This window comes from Paracoccidioides brasiliensis, assembly GCF_000150735.1.
Source record: "Paracoccidioides brasiliensis Pb18 unplaced genomic scaffold supercont2.3, whole genome shotgun sequence".
NCBI lineage: Eukaryota > Fungi > Ascomycota > Eurotiomycetes > Onygenales > Ajellomycetaceae > Paracoccidioides > Paracoccidioides brasiliensis.
Window position 1 is genome coordinate 1,992,903 of NW_011371360.1, and position 23,323 is coordinate 2,016,225.

The 23,323-nt window shown below is 47.2% G+C and overlaps 8 protein-coding genes across 8 annotated transcripts; 4 read left to right on the plus strand and 4 right to left on the minus strand.

The window, feature by feature from the left end:
- Positions 1 to 422: 422 nt before the first annotated feature.
- PADG_02976 (uncharacterized protein) lies at positions 423 to 1,967 on the minus strand (the record flags this gene model as incomplete). The annotated part of the gene is made up of 3 exons (XM_010759918.1): positions 423 to 641; positions 793 to 858; positions 930 to 1,967. The coding sequence occupies 3 exons, from the start codon at positions 1,965 to 1,967 to the stop codon at positions 423 to 425; spliced, it is 1,323 nt and encodes a 440-aa protein (XP_010758220.1).
- A 3,254-nt stretch (positions 1,968 to 5,221) lies between these two features.
- Positions 5,222 to 5,798, minus strand: PADG_02977 (uncharacterized protein; the record flags this gene model as incomplete). Its single annotated transcript, XM_010760368.1, has 3 exons — positions 5,222 to 5,390; positions 5,507 to 5,673; positions 5,769 to 5,798. 3 exons carry the CDS (start codon positions 5,796 to 5,798, stop codon positions 5,222 to 5,224), a joined length of 366 nt encoding a protein of 121 aa, XP_010758670.1.
- Positions 5,799 to 10,185: 4,387 nt separating this feature from the next.
- Positions 10,186 to 10,983, plus strand: PADG_11524 (uncharacterized protein; the record flags this gene model as incomplete). Its single annotated transcript, XM_010760683.1, has 2 exons — positions 10,186 to 10,228; positions 10,307 to 10,983. 2 exons carry the CDS (start codon positions 10,186 to 10,188, stop codon positions 10,981 to 10,983), a joined length of 720 nt encoding a protein of 239 aa, XP_010758985.1.
- A 93-nt stretch (positions 10,984 to 11,076) lies between these two features.
- Positions 11,077 to 11,826, plus strand: PADG_11525 (uncharacterized protein; the record flags this gene model as incomplete). Its single annotated transcript, XM_010760684.1, has 2 exons — positions 11,077 to 11,145; positions 11,458 to 11,826. The coding sequence occupies 2 exons, from the start codon at positions 11,077 to 11,079 to the stop codon at positions 11,824 to 11,826; spliced, it is 438 nt and encodes a 145-aa protein (XP_010758986.1).
- Positions 11,827 to 12,457: 631 nt separating this feature from the next.
- Positions 12,458 to 15,521, plus strand: PADG_11526 (uncharacterized protein; the record flags this gene model as incomplete). Its single annotated transcript, XM_010760685.1, has 4 exons — positions 12,458 to 12,643; positions 12,774 to 12,864; positions 14,716 to 15,196; positions 15,296 to 15,521. The coding sequence occupies 4 exons, from the start codon at positions 12,458 to 12,460 to the stop codon at positions 15,519 to 15,521; spliced, it is 984 nt and encodes a 327-aa protein (XP_010758987.1).
- Positions 15,522 to 16,215: 694 nt separating this feature from the next.
- On the minus strand, positions 16,216 to 17,837 carry PADG_11527 (uncharacterized protein; the record flags this gene model as incomplete). Its single annotated transcript, XM_010760686.1, has 4 exons — positions 16,216 to 17,131; positions 17,192 to 17,300; positions 17,387 to 17,525; positions 17,643 to 17,837. The coding sequence occupies 4 exons, from the start codon at positions 17,835 to 17,837 to the stop codon at positions 16,216 to 16,218; spliced, it is 1,359 nt and encodes a 452-aa protein (XP_010758988.1).
- Positions 17,838 to 18,316: 479 nt separating this feature from the next.
- PADG_02981 (uncharacterized protein) lies at positions 18,317 to 19,168 on the minus strand (the record flags this gene model as incomplete). The annotated part of the gene is made up of 3 exons (XM_010760369.1): positions 18,317 to 18,705; positions 18,791 to 19,022; positions 19,091 to 19,168. 3 exons carry the CDS (start codon positions 19,166 to 19,168, stop codon positions 18,317 to 18,319), a joined length of 699 nt encoding a protein of 232 aa, XP_010758671.1.
- Positions 19,169 to 20,337: 1,169 nt separating this feature from the next.
- Positions 20,338 to 23,104, plus strand: PADG_02983 (uncharacterized protein; the record flags this gene model as incomplete). The annotated part of the gene is made up of 4 exons (XM_010759919.1): positions 20,338 to 20,436; positions 20,496 to 20,932; positions 21,009 to 22,389; positions 22,451 to 23,104. The coding sequence occupies 4 exons, from the start codon at positions 20,338 to 20,340 to the stop codon at positions 23,102 to 23,104; spliced, it is 2,571 nt and encodes an 856-aa protein (XP_010758221.1).
- Between the last annotated feature and the right edge of the window lie 219 nt (positions 23,105 to 23,323).

Consider the following 23,323-nt stretch of genomic DNA (forward strand, 5'->3'; position numbering starts at 1 on the left):
CGCCCAAAGCGGACTCAGCAAGTAGCGTTTCATGGTCACCACTGTTTTGTGACGGATTGAACACTTCCTGCTGTTTGTCCGTAATTGTTGGTACAGACATTGCCCCGGTGCAGCTCGACGCTTATGCTGCCGTTAACGATGTTGTAGCAGCAGAAGCACCATATCCACTTCAACAATGGTTAAGGGGAGAAATGACTCGTCAGAGGCTTGAACAGACAGCATAAACAAGAAAAATCGTTTCAGTAAACAGGAGACTGAGAGTGCGAATCTGGTACGTAGATAGATTGAAAATTGAGCAATAATGCTCGAATCATGGATTTATAAACAGAAATTTGAAATGAAAAAAAAAAGAAATGAAAAGAAAAAATTTGGGGGGGGGGGGGGGCAACTGCCAGAGGGGTATACGGAATGATACAACAAATTTACCACAGCCAAGCACTACGCCGTGGTGACTTCTTCCGCGACGGTCGAACTAAAAACATCTCATCCCGATCCCTGACTCGGACGCCTACATGTGGTTGCGGGGAAGGAGGGGCAATCAGTAGCTTTTGGCGGTCTCGTAGATTCCGGGTATGTTCGAACAGATCCTCTTGCACATCGTCACTAATCATGCGCTTAATAAGAATGAATCCCCCATCGCGCTGCGAGTGCATTGATTAGCTATTTGATCCGTTCATGGCTGGTGGTAGTTTAAAGTGTTTTGGGGTTTTTGACGCCGGGGGAGGAATGAATGGACGCCAGAAGAAGATACAGAAAATGAGGGCCAAGGTAGGGGATAAAGGGGATACTCACATCATCCCATTCCCACGGTATCTGGAAGGCATCTAGTGTTTCTGGTGAAATATGGTGGTGGGAAACCTTAAAATGGTCTCGTAAGTATGGACACATTTTGATACTTGGGGAATATCGGACTTAGTTGTTTAACACACCTTGATATATGTTGGCTTTTGGGTTGGTCGAGCAATCGGGGTCGCTACCAACTTCCCTTCTCCCTTGAGGATGGCCGTAATCTGATCATTAGTATAACCGGCCTTTGCGAGCGTCACCCTAGCACGGGTTTCAAATTCTTTGTCTGCTTTTTCTTTCTCTTTCTCTTCTCTTTTCTTCCTGTCTGCTTCAGCTCTATGGTAATCTTCGATCGCCTGTTTCTTTAATTGAGCTTCGTATTCTTTGCGCTTGTTTTCGTCGGCCTCCTGTTTGGCTCGTTCAGCCTCTACCTTCTGGCGAATCCGCTTCTCACGATCCTTTTCAGCTTCTTCTTCTTCCTTGGCTTGCGCGCGCCGCACCAGAAGCTGGTCGTCAATGAACCTTTGCGTTTCTAGGTCATGTTGCATTTGGAGTAACCTTTCTATCTGTACTTCGGTTTCTAAATCTCGGCGAGATGTGCTGCGTTCCTTGCGTTCGCCCCTGTGGTCCGTTCGATCCTTTATCCGTTCTCTTTCACGCTCCACTTCCCGTTCCCTATCCCGAATTCGCCTCTCTCGGTCTTTCTGCAGCTCTTTTATCTGATCATCTAATTTCTTCGCCCGGTCTTCCAGCAAAACTTCCTCGCGCCGCTCCACAAGCCTTAACCTATCTAGTCGGAGCTGCTCCTCGAAATCGACGTGAGGAGAACGGGATTTGGATCGTGGTCGCCGATGGTGGCGGAGTTGCTCTATCTGGTCTTCTATGCCTAGAAAGGCGTCATCATCGACGAATGCTCTTGGCCTGGCACGGACGTGGGAATGGGAACGCTCGCGACTCGGGGAGCGATTGTCGTTAACGATATATATGTTGTTGCTCTCTCTACCATGAGGACCCACGGACGAAGCACGTCCACGTCTATGTTTTGGCACCTCCAAGGTCCCGATTTTGGGCGCACGTGAATGAGAACGTTGACGTACCCTAATATGTTGTCGAAAACGAAGCGAGTCATCGTCTGATGAGGAATATGATGAGTTATCGAAGAAAACCTGAGGGGGAGCCATGATGCGGTACTCTGTTGCTTTAATAGGTGAAAAGAAACAGAGTTGATATTAATTAATAAGACTTGTCGACGCTAGTAATGGCCGCTTCTTCTTCTTCCACCAGACACAGAGAGGCTAAGGATGGAGGTATCGCCAAATTGTTTGAGCGTCAATATTGTAGGAAATTTTGATTTCAAAGTTGGCCGGTCGATTTACAGTGTGACGCAAACGACAGGCAAAGAGAGCAATATATCCGTAGGGAGGTTGGGTAGGCGTCCTGCAGCGCTCAGGTAAAAATGCGTGAAAGGGGAGAGAAGTTGGCGAATAAAACACACAGAAAATGTGATTACTTTGTTTCACGTTGTCGGTAGTTAGAAGAAATGCCTTATTTATGTGGTCTCTTGCTAGTGTTGGACTTGATGCGGAGATTTGATGGATCAATTGTTTCGACCCGAAGCGCGGGAGATCCTTGGGCTGCAGCCAGCCAAATGACCAGCAGTTGGGTATCAAGAAGGCACTGATGATCAGAGAAGGGAGATATGTTTCTGGTTTCCCAAGCACGAAGAATGATAGAAGATTTGATTGTGGGGAGTTGTGGAATGTTAGAAGAAAGAAGAGAACGAACTTCCGCTGGATGATGATGTTAGTGCTCAATGATAGTGTCGGTGAGACCTTGACCAGTCACTAGTAACTAATAATCCAACAGCAGCAAGCCGAATTTCCTGAATGTTTTCCTAAGACCAACGTTGTGGGAGGATTCAAACGGTATCACGATAACACTGTCTCTGGTCCAGTGGAGATGAAGTGGGAGCCTTGGAGGGCGCTGGCCAGTTTCGAATGGCGGGGCACCGTCTCCAACGTCGGTGAATTGAGGCTTACTGCGTGGTTAGTTATGCATCGATTTAAGGGCCCAGCGGGAAAAGGGCGGCGCCACCTGAGCGACCAGTTGACCTGTTTTTAGCCCCAGAGAGGTCGAATCATAGAGGCTCGGGGACAGGGACCCAGCATTGGCAGGAATATATAATTGGCCATACTTAAGCCACTCTGTATCACGGGCAGACACAGATTGGATCTGCGCCTGAACCTTTCAAGGTTGGAACTCTTCAGCTCTGAGATGCCCATCTTGAGCCGACGACGCACGCTGGGGCCGTTAATTAGTGCTGCTGATACCTTTGCTTGCTTCCCTCCGAGCACGCACTGAACGGCTGCCTGATGGCAGATCAGGACTCCTGCCTTTGGGGCCGCGTAAATAGATCAGTTTAGCTAGTTATCTGTTAGCCCAGTATTAACCAGCAGGAAGGTTGGCAATTTTCTTTGCATGAAGAACGAAGGATTCTGGTCGAAAACACTGCATGTGTGCTTAGAGTCACGAATCATTCATGAACAGAAAACCATCTAGTTATGACTTGCTCCACACTTAACCATAGGCTTAGATAGATAGGTAACTAACTACCGCTACTCCGTACTCCGTAGGGTAACTATGGCGGGATATAACCTTGGAAAACGCTGCGGCCGGGAATCTTTTCTGGTGGTATTTTCGGCATTTGAAGAGGTTAGCAGGATGTTATTTATTATAATAGGATCCACCACAGTCAATATCTCACCGCAAAATCGGTCCTTCGCCACATATGTCTCCATCAACTTATCCGTGCCTGATTGCCACCTCTCTAACTACAATCTGATCGCGATGTTGGGCGTCCTCAAACAACTCCAACAGTCCGTCCTGTGGATGAAGAAGAAGAAGGGAATGGGAGGCAAACCAGCAGATTGAGATGAAGCCTGGCTTAATCTCGGCTTTACAGTTTTGATGGTGAATGTCAAATGATTGGTATGTTTGACTCGACTGAACCACTGATCTTCTTAGTTGCCCATCTTCTGGTCCCAGTCATCGGGCACATAGGCAGATACTTGATTTTCATGAACGTTGACTTACTATATATCTGGTTATAGCTGTCTATGTAATGTCCTTCTGCCATGATTTTTCAAACCAACAATTCATGTCTCCATTTTGTAGCCAGCCCAAAAAAGCCTAGCAATTCCAATTCCGATTCCCTTGATTCTCAAAATCTCTCCTCTCCACACTTCCAACGACAACCGTCTGAAGAGAAAACGGAAATCAAGAGCTCCTTAGATAAAAAAGGGAATATATGAAACTAAGATGATTAACATACACATACACTCTCATAAAGCGGATGTAACTGGCCCCCTGAGCATAAGCTCCAGATCCCGTTTGAGTGACATACCTGACAGGACCTTTTAGAGCCCAATCCAGCTGGTTTCCTCAAAGTCAGAGGCGATCTTATTAATATACCTAACCAGGCTTTGACTGCGAGATACCGTGCAGTTGGATGGATGCCCGACTTTGCCTAGAAATAATAAAGCATTCGACTTTCGGCATAGGATGGTGCCCTGCATTTTGCTCTGCTTGGTCGCTCTCGCGATATATGAAAATTGCATAACTGAAAGCGCAAATATTCACCCCAATGTCAATATCTAGTGACACCTGGATGTGTAGAACATTTCACCCGCTTACCACCACCATCCTCTGTCTGATACCATAGTCTGATATCCATCCCTGCAACAATATCCATGTCAACCACAGCAAGGCATCATCCAGTATCGTTATTTATCTGCAACACAAGAAACTTTGGGAAGGTTTAGCACTACATCAAATAATGGGCCATTACTGTGGGCTTAAGGGGTAGGAAATATGGTGTAATGAAACGCTTATGCTTGGAGTTGGATAGGGTATTTTAGAAAAGGAGGAAAACACGGTTGTTGTGGATATAGCGATTATCGAGTTATGAATCGGATGAACAGTAAAGTTTTCGACGGCCATGCTCTGTATGTCTGCGGCAAGCTTAGAATGAATCAAGCTTTGACAACTGTTCTCCACTCCTCACAAGATAAATGTTCGCAATGCTTCCCACGACTCAAGATGCCGCCTAACCGTTCCAGATCAACGACGGTTCGCAGCGCAGTTACCCGTCCCTGGATAGGATAGCTCAATGTATCCATAGGTGACCCAACGAAATGACGGACTCTATCTGAATCTGACCGATGTGCTACGGAGTTTGCCCCTAAACAACCGCGAAGATACGGAAGCAGGGATAGTCGCCCCCAATCGGCTTCTATGGACAGGTAGCCGTTCAAGATATACTCTAAAGCCAGCCCTAAACCCATCCGGCGCCAAGCTCATTCATAGGTGGAGGATTATGGGCATACTTTTGAATAGCACGATATATAGAGCTTTTAACTTAGGTCCAACCGCATCGTCATGCCTTTCCACCAGGCTGAAATATTTGGTCAATGTGCTGCCAGCTATTCTTATGTGTTGTTTCCAAATAATGCAGCTTTTTCTCAAGACCGGCGATGTCTGTCTTCAACGCATTTGTCTCGGTCGACAATCGTTTATTCACGGTCGTAATGGGGCTTGCGACAAACCTAAATGGAGTTTGTAAGCAAAATATTTCCCTGTCTTTTTCTTTCCTCGTCACGGGAGGAGGAACTGAAAAATGGAAGTCGGGAACGATGAATTCCAGCTAAAAGTAAATCCATACATTTTGCCAACGCCTTCATATACATTGGTTTCCTTGGGTAACTGGCTAATCTCGCTCGACGTAAGTTCCAGCAAGCGTAGTTCCCGCTGTTTCCCCGAGATCTGTGATTTAACTACGTTGATTTGTTGTTGGGCAGCAATGGCGCGGGTTTCAATTTCTTGAACGAGCTATGTTTCCAAAGACAAAGCAAGGAGTGTCAGAACAATAACCGCCATTGATAGAAGGAATGGACAGCATTAGAAGATACTAAGTTGCGGCTCACCTTTTGAAGCGCTTCTGGAGGTATGGACATTTTGAAATAGGGGGTCGTGAGGGCGAGAAAAGCGGGAGATATGAGTGTTCAAAGAATAGATCGGATTTGAATGAGGCGGAATAATGGAATGCAAGTATCGATTTCTTCCTAATATTATGTTGAAAGACACCGGAAGTTGCAGATAAAGTTACGAGGAGGCTTGTTCGCAAAATGGTTTCCGTAACAATATCGTAGATCACATGATGAATTTCCATAGCACGTGATTTGTATGTCGCTTTCAGCTTGGCAACGCTTGTATTGACGTACTTTACCACCACAGAGACCATCCCCTGGATGGCATTAGGAGACTTTAATATTAGACACACAGCATGGGACTCTACAACTGATAGGCATCCTCAAGCAGGAGAGAATCTGTATAACTGGGCAATCTCTCTTGAACTCCAGCTTCTCAACCCGGCTGAATCCCCTACACATAGACAAGGAGGCACACTTGACCTTGTCTTCTGTGCTGCCAACTCAGCTATCTGTCATATTGCTCCTGAACTGCACTGCACCTCAGATCATGAAACTCTTATCACAACAGTTCAATTATCACAGACTCAGACTCAATTGGTTAAGGAGAAGAAGCTTAGCCTCGCGACCTGCGATGCTGATCGCTTCTTGCAACTACTCACTCCCTTCTCCTCACCGGTCTATGAGGACGTGAATGAGGAAGCGGCGGACATCGTGAAATCTCTCCAACTGGCTCTACAAGGCTCCTGCTCTCTCGCCCCAGGACCCAAGAGTCATCATGCCCCATGGTGGACCCCAGCAGTCAAGATAGCCAGAAGAGTATATCATGCAGCACGTAGACACAGCCCTTGTCAATCAGAACAAGTGGCATTCCGGGCGGAAATTAGAAAAGCTAAGAGAGCATGGAATCACCAGCGAATTGAGGAGGCTTCCTCCTTATCAGATGTCTACAAGATTGTCAAATGGCATAAATACCAACCTCAAGACCCCACCCCTCCTTTACGACATCCCGACGGACACCTAGAACAATCTTGTGCCGGCAAATCTTCTCTACTGCGCGAGACACTTCTGGCCAGACATCTTGACGCGGAAGATATCCCAGAGCATACACCAACAATCCCATGCAGAGAGATACCCTGGATGCCCCTTACAGAGCAGGAAGTCTACAGAGCCACCTGCCAGACACTTAGCACATCTCCTGGCCTGGATGGCATTACAGCCAAGGTTCTTCAAAAGGCATGGCCAGTGATAGGCAATCGAATTGTTCTACTCTTTCAACACTGTATAGATCAAGGAATCCACCCCCAGAGCTTCAAGAAGGCTGAGGTGGTGATTATTCCAAAGTCAGGGAAAAGAGATTACTCTCTACCAAAGTCTTACCGCCCAATCGCACTGCTATCCTGCCTCGGCAAAGGGCTGGAGCGTCTGATAGCTAGACGAATGTCCCATCTCACTCTCCATCATCACATTCTAGCAGAAGATCAGTGTAGTGCTGTTCAACAGAGGTCTGCAGTAGACCTCACCACTGCACTAGCCTGTGACGTACAAGGGGCATGGGACAAACACCTTCTGGCCGGCATGATCACCCTAGATGTCAAAGGGGCCTTCGACGGAGTCCTTCGAGGCCGGCTTCTAAGACGTCTACAGGAACAGGGCTGGCCGGCAGTTCTGATAAAGTGGGTAGCGTCTTTCCTCGATCAATGACTAGCTTTGATTCAACTAGACGGCGTTCAATCGAAGGTGTTTCAGATTCTCTGTGGCCTTCCACAGGGATCCCCGGTCTCACCAATTCTCTTTCTGCTCTACGTAGAACCCCTCCTCCAGCTTACCAAAGGCCGGTTTGGGTACGCAGACGACATTGCAATCCTGGAGACTGGAAGCTCCCTTGAGCGGGTAGGAAGTCAGCTTCAGAATTCTCTCAACCACACCCTGGAATGGGGTATTGACAATGGAATCTCATTTGACCCAGCCAAGACGGAGCTTCAATACTTTCATAAAAAGATCAAGTACTCGGAGCCCTCCATCTCCTTTAATGAACAGACAATTTCCCCCAATAACTACACCAGATGGCTAGGGGTTTTCTTTGACAGAAAGTTACTCTTCAGAGAACATATTCGCCTTGCGTGCACTCGAGCCAGAATTGTTACAGGACACGTTAAATCACTAAATGGAGCCTCATTCGGAAATCAAACACATTTGCTCAGACAAGCAACTCAAAGCTGTGCCTTCAGCACTCTGTTTTATGGAGCTGAGACCTGGTTCTCAAAGCGAACCTCTCAGGCAGCCATTGGCAAGATTCAGGTAGCCTTCAACAACGCTGCTCGAGCCATTCTACCTGTCTTTGCCACAACGCCTACCCCTGTTCTCCTACGCGAATCAAGCTGGGGCCCGGCCAAAGCCTGGCTAGAAAGAATACATGACCGACTAGCCGTTCGCGTAGCTGCAGCCGACCCGTCACATCCCCTACGCCGAAGATGGTACACCTCACGTTTTAAATGGATTAGACGAAACATTAAAACGACGGCCATCACACCCGGCTCAGGGTCCTTGCCTCCTTGGGACAATCCTGGCATACCAAATAGAGAGCAAAAGGCACTAGAAATTGGGGCTGTGGGACAAGCTGCAGGACCAGCAGCTTTCCAAAACTGGCTTCAGAAAGCTGTATCCCCCCTTGATCTCATCACATATACTGATGGCTCCAAAGACAGCCAAGGAGTTTCAGGCGGAGGCTACTGTCTATACCGAGGAACAAATCAATCTCTGGAGCTTGGTAAGCTGCCTCTGGGCCGCACCGCCGAGGTCTTTGATGCTGAAGTGCTTGCAGCAGTTGCCGGTCTCGAGGCAGCACTACGGAACCCCTTCTCTATGTTCGCACGGCACATTATAGTGGCTCTAGACAATGAAGAGGCTGCAATAAGACTCCACACAGACACGCCCACACGAACATCTTTTCTCGCCTTTGCTAAGTTCAACGAACTCCGCAGGTCCTGGACAAAACAGGGCCCAGGTCCAGCCGGCCCGAGACGGGTCTATGTTCGATGGTGCCCCGGCCACGCTGGGATTCCAGGCAATGATGCCGCAGATGCTGCGGCCAAGTCAGCCTGCACAATGGAATGCACTCGCCGCACTCTGACCCTGGCGCGGGCCAAATCCTATGCTAAAGAACGCTTCAATGCCTCACTGCAACAATACTGGAGCTCCAATAGCACATCACGATACAAGGACCTCAATATCCCAATGCCAAAAGGACCCTCCCCTGAGCTCACTCTCCCCCGAAGGAACCTAGGCCACTTGCTGGCAGCTAGAACAGGCCACGGTGACTTTGCAGCCTACCATCACGGATGGGCACATGACGACGCACTCCTCACCTGCTCTTGCGGCCGAGATAAGACCCCCGAGCACTTCTTCTTTTGCTGGAAAGGCCGGAACATTGAACGAATTAAAACCCCTGAAGCATGCCGAGGACCAAAGGAAGCAATTGACTGGCTTCTCAGCACAGTAAGAGGAGCTACGACCTTCTCTACCTGGTGCACTAATACCCGCTTCTTCATCGACATCCAACGCCGCTACTAGAACCTGTTCAACATCCGACTTCTCCCTCCCCCTCTCTCTTTCCTACGCTCCCTATATACATTTCTCATCACCCCTACACACCACCCTAGAAGCCCTTGGCTTCCTCAGTCCCGTAATCTTCGGCTACTACGCCATTCAGAACCTCCAGGACGGGGGCTACTCTGTACATAGACTCTCAAGAGGGCTTCGGCCGACTAGACATGTCAGGCAGCAGACTAGCTGCTGCGCTGGCACGCCTGATACCCTTAGGGAGGTGCTGTGGCCGCGACGGCAGACTATTCTTAGTCAGCTGATCACGTGCCTCCAGGCGTTAAATAAGTAATAATAATAATAATAATTGACGTACTTTACTTTTCCTTATGATAGTTAAATAACGTATTGTAGTTGTTTTAGTTAACCTAGTTATTTGTGGACTCGATTTGTCAATGAAAATTTAAGTATTCTATATATTATATATTATACACACAACATAGAAGAGTATAAATTACAAACAAAAATTTAAAAATATAAGAATTTAAAAAACTCAGGAAATTGAGTGAGATGTTAGTGTTGAAAATTTTCTAAATTGTATGTGAAATGGATTAGTTCGTTGGGGTTCGCTGGGTTGTCAGCGAGCAACTAGATGATCTATTGTCATCAAACCACCACAAATTTGCCTCGCGACCATGTCGGAAGACCAGTCTCCTTGAGAATAGCAGTGGGTTCCCGCCCATGAAAGGAAGTAGTTTATACCAAGTCCCTTTTAAAAGACTTTTCCCTGTCAATTCGAATCTTTTAGCACCTTGCCTGTGAAGATAGTCGTGCGACGCGTAAATTGTTTCAGAATTATTATCAAACGACAATGTCTAAAGCGCTGTCAGCCATTGGCAGCCTCATGTTGCACGGTAAGTTAGCCAACATATAAACGTCCCTCTTTAACCACAGTGGCGTCCTCTGCCTGCTAATATGGAAGCATTATGTAGCAGCTGCGGTTTCCGGTCTCGGGATTGAAGACACAAATACCTTCGACTCGAATTATATGGAGTCCCTAGAATCAGATACCAGCACAGCAACCATAACGAACATTCTCGTCCAATGCATCAACTTTCAAAAGCGGCAGAAGCTACACGGATTAATCATGACATTAGTATTCATGATCATCTACCCTCTGGGCGCGTTGTCCCTGCACCTTCCGCTAAAACTCCGCGTACCCCTTAATTTCCACCTGCCGATCCAGATCGTGGGCGTAATTATGATGGTAGCAGCAACAGCACTGGGGATCCGATTGGCATTGGAGGTGCACTTGTGGAATCTGCTACGCGCCCATGTCGCCTTGGGGACTCTTGCAATAGGCGCAATCCTAATAATCCAACCTACCCTGGGTATTATACAAAGTCGCTGCTCTGAACTTGGGGTAGAGGATAACAAGAGCAACTTGTGTGGCGTTATGCATAGATGGATAGGGAGGGGAGCAATACTTTTGGGCATGGCTAATGCTGGCATCGGGTTCCTGGTCGTGGGTATTGGTACGAGTATAGAAGAGGGCTCACTGACAAGGAGCTTTGTTTTGATGGGGGTCTTTACGTCATTGTGGTTCTTGGTTGTATTGGTGGATTTCCACCGTGGGCTGGGCGAGAATGGCGCAAGGCGGAAACGGTAGTATTGGAGAAAACCGCGGTCGAGATGGAAGGCTTGCAAAGTTTGTTAACAAGGAACTTCGATCCAGGCGTACAAGACATGCAGACTTGTGAAAATGACCACTCTCAAGAGAATTGAGCAAAACGGCCCGCATTTGTTGAACCGTTCTCTCCAATCGATGTCTGTATGTTGAGTAATTACTCCGAAAGTGGTGAAATTTGTAAGTATCAGTTTCTTTCATAATGCACAGTAAACTGTTAGGTGATACCGCGGCTACCGGCGACCCTAATTTGTGCCTCCCAATATATCTATCTAGTTTAGATTTCGGCTAGCTAGTTCACACAACAACCAACAACGTTGTTCCTCCCATGAGGTTATTGGCCCAGCGATTGGAAGGAACTGCGAATAAGGGGAGCTAACAACGTCTCTACGAATCGTTTAAACGTGCCTAGATGCTCTTTTGGATACTTGGAATCCATAGTCAATCTCATATCAGGTAGAATGCCTGATTTATTCGAGGGAATACGTACCACCTAGGGGGCAGGCTCAGCAAACACCTGAGATACATGATAACGGATCCTTACATCTCCCGCAACGAACCGCTAAGAGAACGAATCAGTTGTCAAATGACGACTTTGAAGACCCCGTTGAAGGCTTAGAGATGTCAGACAATCTGGGTGGTTCCAAGCGGTCAAGGCTCTGGCCATTGATGACTCAAGTGAGTGAAGAAACTCACATGAAGCTGGAGATCACGCGCCTTCAGCCCGAGGTCGGACGAATGAGAGACCACCGAAGAAGTCAGAGCGGATCTGGCAAACTACCTTCGTTTAAAGTGAAGGACGCCTGCGATAGTAAAGATCCTTAGCGAATTTAGGGACCAAGTGGGGTGCATCAAGAAGCATATTTTACTGACTGTTTCTACAAACTACCCAATGTGGAAAGAAGTAGATATCCTCCTTGCAGCGAAGCAATCTGAAACCGATGATGTTCTGGAAGAAAAACAAAAGTTCCCCGATGATTATGCGACGGGTTTCGTCAGAAAGAAATATCTAGCTTTACAACTATATGTGGTCTGCAATCACCTCACAGGCTAAATCTCATTTCACAATGCCTCGAGATTCTCCATTTGTCTGCTTGTGCTCTATGGTCTGTCATCAAGGATAACTTCTCACAGAGGCACTGCAGTCTGGAGAACTCGACTATTTGAGGAGTTGATTGGAATGACAGCGAAGTCAAAGGGATCTAGATGTTCAGGCATTTATCAAATGTTTTAATTGCCATCAGAACTGAGTGTACCCGTATAGGATATCAAGTGCAGGATTTCATGCACTTTGACCGACTTCTTACGGGAGTTAGCAATGAATGGGCTTCTTTTATAAGGGACTGTATGGATCAAATTGAGAAAGATGATACAGCTCAAGATCTTGACTTTAATTTCTTGGGTCTGTGCTATGATATCTAACTACGACTGCCAACTGCCCGGTGAACCTCCCAAAATGAATATGAAGACGCCCGTGAATAATGCTCAAGACTCTTTGAAAAAGAAAAAGAGCAAGGACAAGCACTTCCAGCCTGAGACAAGAGGTAGCAATGCAATCAAAACATGCTACCACTGCCAGAAAGTTGGCCACATACACTCTGAATGTTGCTTGAAATTTCCGGGAAAACGCCATGCCTCAAGGGTAAGAATAAAGACAAGGATAAGGATGGGACTGGTTCCACCCCAGTTTCAAAACATCGTCGAGAGGTATTCTGCACAAACGGACAAGGCTTATTCTAGTGGCCGGACTGGTGGAGATACCAGGGTCCTAGACTGCGGTTCGGGAGTTCACGCCACAACCTCGCAAAGAGATCATCGAGACTAAGCCTGAAAAGGTCACTGTCACATTAGAAATGGCAGACGGTAACTACAGTCCCCGCTACGGCTGAAGCTGCAGCTGTAGCTGCAGCTGTACAGAAGATTGATATACCTTCTGAGGGTGAAAGTCCCGTTGAGTGACTTTCGAATGGACACATCCACCATTTGCACCAATCACCAGAACAGTGAAGCCAGCGATGAGATTTTTCATTTATGTTGCGGGTGATAGCCGTACGCTATATGATGAGAAGGGTCTACCTAATCTGTGTGGTGGCGGTGGGAGAGGTGCCAATCAATGGGAATGAATAATGGCTGAGGCGAGATCTCTTATGAGATTATTATGCCTGACACAACCACAATCAAACGGATTCCACGATGCCTCTTAACGAAAGCTTGTGTGCGCTTGCTTTCGTTTAAAAAGAAGGTTGAATTAGTGGAAGTATTGCTTATCTTTCGGCCTGCGGACGTATGGGAAATACAGGAATAAACTGATGTTTGTGTGTTTCGCTTTGAACTATACGGTTATGCTTTGTACGGACGCCTTTACTATTCAGGAATCAGTGTCTCTTTGTTGTCCTTTCAGCTCTTATCGCAAGATCTGAATCATTGTTTTTGTCTTTTGGAGCTTGAGCTAGCGAGGCGCAGTGGTTAACAGCTTCGTGAAATGCCGCAAGAATGTGGGGCTGTTGGGTGATAATACCGCTATCAGGATCACGTGCATTCTATATATAGTTCAGATTTCGGTTAGCTGGTCCACACACAACAACAAGGCTGGTCCACGAGAAACAGAAGCTGATTAGGGTTAGGGTTTGGCGGATCCGGAGATCGCTTCACTTATCAATGACGTAATATCCAACATGTGATCGGCAGGTAACGGAAGTTGTCCGGATGCTGATTGGCTGCTTCGGATGCCTGTCTCTGCCTGCCATTATCAACAACAAGCAAGCGCCAAGGCCGGGCAACAAAAGCAATAGAGCACGTCGATGACTCAGCAGATAGGTTCTGGTTTACCTCCAGGGAGGCTCAACCAAGATTTGTATCTCTCAAGCGATTTGTCCATTTGTCCAGTTCTGCTTGCGGCTGCTGCTCTTTGTTCCGAGCGCTGACTGCTGCTGGAATGCGTTCGCGTATATACCAGCCTTTAGCCTCCGAGTAAACTGTCTGTCGCTGCTGGGAATCGTTGATTATTCACCGCAGGTCGAGATCTAGTTATTCGACAGCACGGACAATTATGTCACGCTGCCGGGTTTCGAGATCAGCCGGGCCCCAATTCTCTCCTTCCCTCAACCTCCGCTTTTTCGTTCTTCGACACATTTCCCCTATGCAGGGAATATATTCGTTGGACTAGCAGAAGAATATCCCCGTTCCGTCCATTTCCCTCCATCGTTGTGGTGTGCTCCGGGGTGCTGGTCTCTTTCGCAGCAATACTCTGGTGTCTCTGTTGCCCTCTATGTGGCAGTACTCTTCCATTCCTTATCCGCCTTCCAGGGCTGGATATTGGTCCCCTGTAACTTCAACTCTGAATTGGTGCGAAGAGGTGCGTTGAATTCATTTTCCAGTGTCGCAAAAGTCTATCATGTGTTGCAATGTTAATGCGGGAAGAAAACAAAATTCGCCCCTGGTTAGGACTACTATGCGAGCGTCTACTTCGCTGAATTCATAAACTCCCTCACGAACTTTATGTTTCTCTGTCTAGGGATTAAAGGTCTTTTGAGCTGTAGAAAGAATGGCCACGATTCGATCTTCCACATTTCTTTTTTGGGGTACTTCATTGTCGGCGTTGGAAGTTTCCTGTTCCACTCTACCTTAAAATGTGCGTCCAGTGGGATTATATCGCCCTATTTATAATGCTGTTCCATAATTATGGGATAGCCCAACTAATAGCAAAAATATCAGACCCGATGCAACTCGTCGACGAGCTCTCCATGATATACACGACCTGCCTAGTCTGCTACGCCACATTTTCATTCTCCAAATCGACCAAAAGCCGCATATTCCTAGGCCTTTCCCTTTTTGGCCTAGCCCTCTCCATAACCTTCTACTATCACTACATCCAAAACCCGGTCTTCCACCAAAATTCTTACGCCCTGCTAACTGTGATCGTTCTCCTTCGCAGCATTTGGGTAATGGAAACCACATTACGCCCGTCAAGCCGCAATAAGGGCCAGGAATGCCGCCCAAAACGCCAGATATACGAAGATGAGCGGGATTTGAAGATCCTGAATACCATGTGGATCATGGTAGCGTACGGCCTAGTCTCATTCCTGGGCGGCTTTGCGATCTGGAATTTGGATACCATGTTCTGTTCTCGGTTGCGCGGCTGGCGGAGGGAGATTGGGCTGCCATGGGGGATTTTGCTGGAGGGGCATGGCTGGTGGTATGTAATTTTTCTTACCCTAATTTCTTTTCTTTCTTAGAGACTTGCCCTAATGTCACCAATCACCTGGAATATTCACCTATTAACAAGCGAAAACAGGCATCTCATGACGGGCATTGGCGCATACATTTACATTGTCTGGGGCATCTGGCTACGACATTGCCTCAACGGACGCCAGGAAGAATACCGCCTCGTCTGGCCTCATTTCTATAGCTTTCCGGACATCGTTCGCGTCTCCAATTATGACAAAACCAATGGCTCGTCGACTAAGTTGGCGACATCCTGTCAGTCCCGTCAAAATGGGGTGTCGGAGAACATACATTAGAGATTTCTGATTTCCTTTTTGGTTTCTTCCTTCCTCTCTCGCATTCCCCAGGTTTTTGGTTACCCATAGTTATAGATATGTGAGGGAAGAAAAAAGGGTAACACTTCACCTTGGCTTACCGCTAAGCCTACACGCTATAGCCATGTGTATGCTTGCATTAATTGCACTGTTAGTATGTTAGACAGGAGGCGCGGTTGGCATATTTTGGGTTAGCGGTGCATTTCACTTTGGATAGGGTGTCTTCTCCTTCTAACTCCTTCTAATGTTATTATTGATATCTTTCTCTTTTACAGTGTATACTCTGTAATGAATATACATAGCGGGGGTTTACCAAAGCTTTGGTGAGGCACTCTACATTTTGGCTGAGGATAAACAATTGCGCTCGATGAAGAGGGACATCGAGTGTGAGCCGTCTTCATATAATACGGCAGGATTCTATAAAACATAGTGCACATCCTTGATAGGTGTAAAATCCAAACAATGTGGCGATGTGTATTGAAGTATACAGCATCTCCACAGAATATACCGTTCTAGTAAACCCTAGATTCAGCAAAATCTACTTTAAAAAATAAAAGCAGGCTTAACAAAACAGTGAAACACTAGCAAAATAGGGAAAATTACCATACACAGATGTCACAACAGATGTAATCCCCTGAAATATATTCTAATAAAACAAACCGCCATCCCAACACTCTCATAACTTCGCCCCAGCCTTGGACACTACAGCCAGCTTCTTCTTCCCCTTGGCCGGCGACGTGATGTAGCTTTTCCACTTCTCATCAATCGTAATCTTCTCCACCCTGGACATCTTCTCCCACTTCCTCCTGAACCCATCCTCTTCCACCCTCCACCGCTCCATCTCCTTCCCAATCCAGCCAGCAGCATGATCAGCCGCCTCCCCTACTGCTTCCATCGGTATCAAATGCCCCACATCGTTCAGCAAGACAGATTGGACACGACCCTCCGCCACCCCGCCGCTTCCCCCCACACCAATGCCCGTTTGGTTAAGCCTATCCTGGCAGAACTGCGGTAGACACATGTCCGACTTGTCTGCGAATATGTATAGGACGGATGGGCGGAGGTTAGGCAGCCGGTCGAAGGTCAGGTGCACTTCGGGCCTGTAAAATGGGTATCCTGCTGTGACGGTTGGGTGGAGGTCGGGATGCGTCATCCGGTTTACCGGATGGCTACTGGTTGGGTTGCCGTTGTAGTTGGGCCGGGAGAAGGTGAAGACTTCTTGGTGCAAGGTGGTGGTGAGGGTTACCGGTTTTGCGTTGCGGGTAGTTGTTGAGGTTGATGATGATGGTGGTGGTGGTGGAGGGAGGGGGTGGAGGGCAGTGGGTAGTTCTCGAAGCCCGTACTGGATCCAGAGGTCAAGGACGCGAGGGTCCCAGGTTTGGTAGAATTTGCTTTTCTTTGCGGCATCTGCGGCGGCAGCGCGGGAGGGCCAGATGTCACGCCGGTAAGTGGAGGCGGCAGTTGTGGCTGGGACGTTGCTCGATTTCGTGTGGAGGGTATGTTCTTGGGGGGTTATTGCGAGACGGCTGACGACGGGATCCATAAGGATGAGGGAGGTGATGAGTCTCGCGTGCATTAGGGCAAGGTTAATCCTGAGTAAAAGGTTAGTGGAATTGAGCAGGCAGAGAGGGTAGGCTGCAGAGGCGACAAACAAGTTGTTCCCACCCATACTGTGGCCAATGCCAAAGATTGGACGGGGCATTTCTGCCCGCTTCAAGTTGATGAAATGTAACAGGTCTCTGGGATGGTCAAACCATGAAGCTGTTATTCTATGGATTAGTTACTTTCCCCGGAGCCAGGCTTGCAAACAATTCATGAAGCTAGATAAACCGGGGTCCGGGACATACGGTCATTGCCGAGAAGATTCTCATTCAATACTCCGCTTTTGCCCTGATGGGCTGCATCTGCAATCCAAATGCCTCTGATTCGGAAGCCATGCTTCTTTGCTCGCGAATGCAACTCTTCCCAGAGTGGCTCGTAGAGTTCCTGTCACGGATCGGTAGTTTAGTCAAGAGCAATTTTATAGACATAGCAGAATGAAGAGATGCTATCAAACACGCGGACGTAGAAGGCTATGCAAATAAATGGGATGAGCACACAAACCTTCGGGAAGCCATTTGCATGCGCACCAATAATGGTTATATCCCCTGGCTTCGGGTTGGGGTTGTCGATCGGGACATACTGCTTGACGGATAGATAGAGGGTTTCTTCTTGATCCGTATCAATGGCCCCCGGATACTCCCTGATATATTGACAGGGAGCGACATGCTCAATTACATTAAAGGGTCTAGATATCATCTTTCAAGTTGGGTGGACAGATGAGCGTCTAGATCTAGATATCAAGAGACATAATGAATAACAGGAGATTTAACCCGCCATTTTAACATATTGCTGAGAGTTCTGCGACGATCTGACAGTTATTTAGTTAACTAGTTAGTTAACCGTTAGTTACAGGGGCGATTGCTTCTGCCGAGGTCTCTCGAAAGGCGGAACGACTTCAGCGGCTATTAGCCTGTGCGCATATATTCGGGGAAAACCTGTGATAAAAGGGACCTCATGACGATGATGGGGAGTCCATCTCTATTTCTTTTTTTTCTGTTTGAATATTTCTCAGCGTTGCGGTCAATTCATTTCTCTGCATGAAATTATGCACAAGTAACTAGTTATTTATTTAGTGTTTTAATCCTATCTCAATATGTCACGTGCAACATTGCCCGATAAAAGTACGACTCGTTCCCATTCATCATTACATAAATAAATAAATAAATAAAAAACATTTACAATCCCAATACCTTGAGAATCTCCTTCCCTACTCCGGAGGCACTGGCTGGATTCTGCCCTGTAATCAGAGGAGCGCCAGTGGCAACCACCCTGGACACAACAATCTTCTCTGCCCAGGGCTCATCAGCCTTGACATATCCGCCATTCGACACTTTATTCAGCTCGGTCTCTAGTTCAAAGGGCATGTATTGTGCCATCTTGACTGCTCCCTCTTCCGCGTTAGAGAATCCCGTCACCTTGGCATCTGTGATGAGAGGCTTTCCACCAGCAGTTGCTTTCAGGAGAACAGCTGATCCATGACACACGGCGCTTACGGGCTTCTTAAGTTCCGCAAATTGCTGGATCAGCGCGAGGGAGTCTTTGTCATTGTGGAGATCGAACATTGCTGATAGATTATTGAAAAGAGCGTAAATTAGCTATGGATCGAGGACCAAACCTCGGAGGGAACTGGAAGGGGAACGGAGGCTTACGTCCATGACCGCCGACGTAAAAGATGGCATCGAAATCTCCGGCCTTGACTTCGGAGAGTTTGACGGTATTACTCCAAACAGCCTCCTTTTCCTTCGCGAATGAGGAAGCGACTGGATCATTGGCGAATGCCGTAACGGACCCAGGATCTAGCGGAGCGACACCCCCTTTGGGCGAGGCGATCACTAATTCAACTTTGTCCTTGAGAATTTCGTAGGGGTGGGCAAATTCTGGCTGTTAGAGAGAGTCAGAATTGATGCGATTCTCCGCTAGAGATGTAATCAGCAGAAAGCCAACCATACCAAGTACCAGCCAGAGGGGTTGCCAGTCGCTGGGATCTTGTCCTGAGACGTGAGAACGACGAGAACTTTCGGGGCCATTTTGAATAAGTTCGTTTAAGGCTTGTTATGTGGTCTTGATGCACAGGGAAATGTTTGAAGTCAAATAATCAAGTTGTGGGTTGAGTTTTTGGGTCTAGACGTAAGTTATATAGGATTTTCCCTACTGTGAACCGGGTGCTAGAGTAGGACGGAATGCAACAACTCCCAATATGGTCCAGTTTAAATCCGGATATTCAGGCAAGTGGGCAGGAATTAAGATCTTATTCCCTGACTAGTTATTTCGTGTAAGTAATAATTGTTCGATCCGCGAAGCTTTCTGCATCCTTGTCCTTCAATATATGGGCGCACTCCGAGACTCCGGTTGATGTCGTGATGACGTAGGGTGTTGTCAACCTTAAAAATACAAGGTAGTGTTGTTGGCGTGGCACCGTTTGCTCTAGGACGTTTCTACCAGGATTCTTGCGTTCTTCATCCCATATGGAACCATCTAGTTGTTCGGTCAAACCCAACTGGTGAGTCAGTGGCTCATCCACACCTTAACCCTCTAAAATTTTCATTCTTCATGTACCCCCGGGGATACAGCCGTCAAACCTAACCCTCATCCAATATCCTAACTTACCTGGATTCAGTGGCAAGGTGATAAAAGGTGTTGAGTAGTTATGTATACGTTTTAAATTGCGGTCTTTGAAGCCGAACACGGCCGCTGAGATTGAAACTTTAACGTGTTGCATCACCGTCCAACCACACTTCATATCTTCAAAATCTTCATAGAGAGTGGAGCTAAAGACACCCCGCCGGCATAATACACCTAACTCATGCTTGACAGATGACAGACGAATGGGAGTTGCTCCAGTGAGCGAGCGTATAAAGCTGGATGATTTTCCAGCTAACTGGTTATGAAATTAGCTTGGATTACTCTCACGAAGTTTAGCCTAACCCTCTGCTTCGCTAATCACAGGTTTTGCACTCCGTAGTTTTGAACATTGATTGACTGAATCCTTGAAGATTCCGGAGATTCGCTAAGGTTCGGTTCTGGGGACGCTTGGCACCAGCACGTGATTCGGCGTCATCCCGTGTTTCAAGTTAGAAAATCGCGTAAACAACCACCTTCAAAGAATCCAAGCGTCAGGCTGCGTGCAACCCCCTAACATATGCCTTCATTATATATCCACAGCTAAAGACCTGTTACCTGGATGAAGTAGTTCAATATGGAGGATGGCCAAGCACAAGGCGAACAGCGATTATTCTCTCAATGCAGCATTTGTATTGTCTGCTCCCGCACAGTGGATGCTGACAATGATGCCCAGGTACGGCCGGATGCTCCATTCATCTTCCTCCTCAACGCAAGGCCGTTAACATTGCTTAGCTAGCAGCTGCCATTCAAAACCTGGGAGGCAAAGTTACCCTTCATCGATTGCCTGCCTCATTACCTCCAGCCCACGAATTTACACATATTGTGTCTTCCACCATCGACTTCCCCGGTCACGATGCGGTTTGCGACGCGCTGATTCCCGTGGTTAAACCTCAATGGGTGCATGCATCAATCTCGAAGAATAAGCTCGTAAACCCTAGACAATATAATCCCGACCCAAGACTTTTCTTGAACGATGTTGTTGTCGCCTGTGCCGATATTCCAGAGGGTGATAAGGATGCCATTATTGGTGGAGTTTTGGCAATGGGGGGTTTATACAGCTCCAAAATCACACGTACCACGACACATCTAGTGGCCCTAACCTTGAACTCCGACAAATGCGCAGGCCTTTTAAGCAAAAGCTTGAATATCAAAATAGTCTTACCCCATTGGTATATAAATTTTTTTTTTCTTTCGCCCTGTATGCATCGAACTGCTTGGCCGCAATCTCTAACTTTTAAACTGTAGGTTTGATGATTGTTTAAAACTGGGGAAGAGAATCGACGAGCGCCCCTACTTGTTGCCAGATCCAGAAATCCTTCGCGTGCGTCATAACGCTCCTGTGCGAGTCACTGAAAATAAGAATATTGTTGGCGCGTCAGCATCCGAGCCGAAGTCCTTGTCTCCCGAAAGACTGTATGAGGAAGTTCGAAGCGATTTAAACGTTTTCGAGGGCAAGACTGTAATGTTATCGCGAGATTTGCAGATTGCGTCACGCCTTCATGAGTGTTTGGAAGAACTGATACAAAAAGGCGGCGGCTCCGTTACAGACGATGTTCAGAACACTGACTTATTCATTTGTCGATATCGCGAGGGGGAGGAGTACATAGCGGCTTCAAGGCTAGGCAAGGATGTCGGAAATCTATCTTGGCTTTTCCATCTCATCACGCACAATTCATGGATGTCTCCATTACGGCGGCTACTCCACTATCCTCTTTCCAGACATGGGATCCCAGGGTTTAAAGGCTTCAAAATCAGTTTGTCAAATTATGCTGGTGAAGCACGGATATATCTCGAAAATTTAATCGCGGCCAGTGGTGCTGAATGTACGAAAACACTAAAACAAGACAATACTCACCTCATCACAGCACATGGAACCAGTGAGAAATGCACCGCCGCTAGGGAGTGGAATATCCATGTTGTAAACCACCTCTGGCTTGAAGGGAGCTATGCCAAATGGCAGCTCCAAACCGTCACTGACCCACGCTTCACACATTTCCCGCACCGGACCAACCTGGGAGAAATCGTCGGTCAGACTAAAATCGACCGCTTCGCCATCGAAGAGCACTTCTTCCCCGCGGAAACTGCTGTTTCTTATTGGAAAGGCCCTTCCACAGCTATGCGCTCGAAGACTAACAATCTGCCGGCTAGTAACAACACAAATACACCAAATTCTAGTGGAAGAAAACCCACTCGTCCGGCTCCAACCAAAGTAACGCCCAAAGTGTCCAAATCAAACAAATCATTAAACAAACCTAGAGACTCACATCTTCAAACCCCACAGGTTCCGAAGTTCGTTGCAGAGGGAAAGGAAAATGCCACTCCGTCCACAACGGGAAGCAGAAAATCCAAAGATGTAGCTACTGCTAGGCTACATGAAATTGCCCCTGACATTGCCCTTTACGAAAAGGAAAAGAAACGTGTGGGTGGGGTTGTCTACGGTGGTCGAAGGAAGAGTGATCTGAACGAGAAAGGCTCATCTCGGAAGAGATCAATGGAACCGGAAGATGAAGTAGACATTGAGGGGGCAAAAAAACGGAAGCAGACACAAGTACCCATTATCATGCATCTTCTACTCACGGGTTATCGGAAATGGATTGGAGATTTAAAAAAGGAGGAAGCAGATAGGGTTTGTGGTTTCCATTCTGTGCTCTTTGAATCTCTTTAAACTAACACTGCAAATCGCATAGCGTCAACTACGGAATCTAGGCATCCACGTCGTCCAAGACGCCAGAAAATGTACCCATTTGGCAGCCCCTTGCATCTTACGAACTCATAAATTCGTCAATGCCATCGCCTATGCTCCCATGATCCTCAGAACCGATTTTATAGACGCATGTCTCGAACAGAACCAATTATTGAACACGAACGATTTTCTGCTGCATGATCCCATTTCGGAGGAGAAATTCTGCCTCTCGTTAGAGAAAGCCAGGAATAATGCGATAGAAAACAAAAACCATCTGTTAGGCGGCAGGATTCTATACTGTGTTGAAACCATCACTGGGGGATTTGACGCATTTAAATCCATTATCGAAAGCAACGGGGGCCAGTGTTTAATGTTCCGTGGCCGATCGGGCATCACGCTACCAAATCAGCGTCGAAGCAGTGACGTAATTAGACGGAATGACGGGGCGCCAGATATGGATGAGATATATCTCATCAGCGGCACTGAGAAAAGTCATGTGAGGTTATGGCCTAAGTTCAGGAATATGGTATGGAATGCCAAAAAGGTACCCAAAATTGTTCGTCCTGACTGGCTTTTGATTATTGCCATGGCGCAGGAGTGGCGGACGAATACTTCTCTGGAGTTGAAAGAGGAGGACGCACAGATGGCTGACGCTTAACGTGTCGTGGCATGTTAACGTTGACTACAGCCCAATACACATGCACTATATATATCTCTGTATACGTTCATATCCATGACTTTCTCCGGTGTAATTGGCGTTTATTTCAGGGGTGGTTTGTACGGGACAGGGGTTTAGAAGATCAATTTCGTTGAGCGTTCGTATCTTCGACGTGTGGTATATAGTTTTTCTGTTTTGATTTTGGCTCCCTTAGCTCGT